General features: G+C 63.8%; 1 protein-coding gene across 1 annotated transcript in view; it reads left to right on the top strand.

Annotated features, from left to right (window-relative positions):
• Nucleotides 1-1709: 1709 nt before the first annotated feature.
• Nucleotides 1710-1781, top strand: part of PUSL1 (pseudouridylate synthase-like 1) — a gene marked incomplete at its 3' end in the record, with an annotated part of 3563 nt that continues 3491 nt past the window's right edge. The window contains exon 1 of the mRNA XM_011386683.1: nucleotides 1710-1773. Coding sequence (XP_011384985.1) covers nucleotides 1710-1773 — 64 coding nt within the window. The remainder of the gene's footprint in view (nucleotides 1774-1781) is intronic.

Below are 1781 nucleotides of genomic sequence, written 5' to 3'. Positions count from 1 at the left end.
GCGACTCTACTCAGCCCCTCCCCCAGGCCCGGCTGGGCACTTCCACAGGGCAGCCCCTCCCTGCCAGAGGAAGCATGGCAAAGCCACCGCACCCACTGCGGGTGTCACAGACAGAGCAGGCTGGTGTGGGAGGGAAGGCCTGGAGGTGTATGGGGTGCCGGTGACCCCAATCTGACTGGACAAGGTAGGCCTGGACCCTTCCATGCAAGGGGCCAGGACAAGGCTAGGATGCCTCAGCCAGGACCCAGCCAGGACCCAGCCAGGACCCAGGCTGAGGCCTGGCTCCACTGCCCCTATAGCCTGGGTCCTGGGGGACAGCGGGCAATGGTGGGGGCCTGAGCTGCTCACACCCCTGCCCTCAATTAGGCAGCAACAGAGGCGAGGAGAACTCAGAGGATCACCCCCACCTCTCTGCCAGGGCCTAGGCCACTAGGGACCAACCAGGCCCCTCACTCCAGCCCCGCCAGACCTTTGTCAATGAGTCCCTGTGAGGCGGCTGTGCAGGGGGCTGGCTCCAGAGACCCACGGGAAGAGCACCCATGCTGAGGCCCACTGGTGCACCCACACACAGGCCCTCTTGCCGGCACATCCCAGAGATCCAGCATGCACACACACATACGCACACGAGCAAGCACACATGTGCAAAGGCATGGTAGATATGCTTATGTGCAATCTAGTGTGCATGCACTAGATTGGCAGTGACACCGGGCATACGCAGACACACATGTGCAGAGATGCGTGTACCCAGTGCTGGGATACACACAAGCAAAGTAACGTGTGTTTAGTGCCAACACTCATGAGCACGATAAACACACAGTATGTGTATGTGTCCACACTGAGAGCTGACACGTGCACACACGTGTGCACCCATCACTAATCTGCACACACGCAAGCGTGCCAGCACAAGGCTGCAGCTCACCACACATTCACGTCCAAGCTGTGGCCCCTCGAGAGAGCGCAGACCGACATAGCTCACACTTGTGCACCTGGCACTCCGTTAAGGCAGATGTGCACAATCGTGAGCACTTGGGGTCTACGGATGAGCACGCTGCACTCCCAGGAAGGGCTAAAAACATCAACTCAGGGTGGGCCACAACCCAAAACCTCTCACCAGAACCTGACGGCCAGTCTGCTCAGCCCAGCCCCCACCCCTCCAGGCTCCTTAGGACACCCCAGCCAAGCAGCCAGCCCCAGTCCCTACACGTGGCTCCAGTTCCCTGTCCCACATGCAAGGCTCTGGGCACACGGACCAAGACAGACTCCAGGGACAGCCGCCCCACACGCCCATATAGCTCTAACGAGAGCGGGACCGCAGGGCCGGGGACGGTCTCAGCCTTGTGCAGGTGGCTAGCACGAAGGTGCAGACACAAAGCGAGGATGGACACTCCCACGGGGAGGTGGCCGGGCCGGCGGCAGTCCCGCCCCAGCGCGCGCATTCTCCGCGCGAGGTGACCAACACAAGGGGCATCTTTTGTTCCGGCCCATCGGCCGGAGCGCTGCGGGCTTTGTCCGAGGCGGGGTCCTCCAGCACCCGACACCGGCTTCCGCGCCGGGCACAAAGGCGGCACAGATGTCCCCGCCCCGCGCCCATCCCCCGGTCGCCCCGGGTGTCCCAAGGGGGCGGCGACCCTGGCGACCACAAAGGGCGCGCCCCGCGGGCGCACCTGAAGCGAGGCGAGTCCTTGATACACTCCTCGAACTCCACCGTCATGGCTGCGGCGGCGCGCGGCGCTCACTGGCACGAGGACCGCGGCGCCCCGAGCGGCATCCTTGGCCGGCCC

This window comes from Pteropus vampyrus, unplaced genomic scaffold (assembly GCF_000151845.1).
Source record: "Pteropus vampyrus isolate Shadow unplaced genomic scaffold, Pvam_2.0 Scaffold4870, whole genome shotgun sequence".
Lineage (NCBI taxonomy): Eukaryota > Metazoa > Chordata > Mammalia > Chiroptera > Pteropodidae > Pteropus > Pteropus vampyrus.
This window is presented reverse-complemented; position numbering and strand designations above follow the sequence as displayed.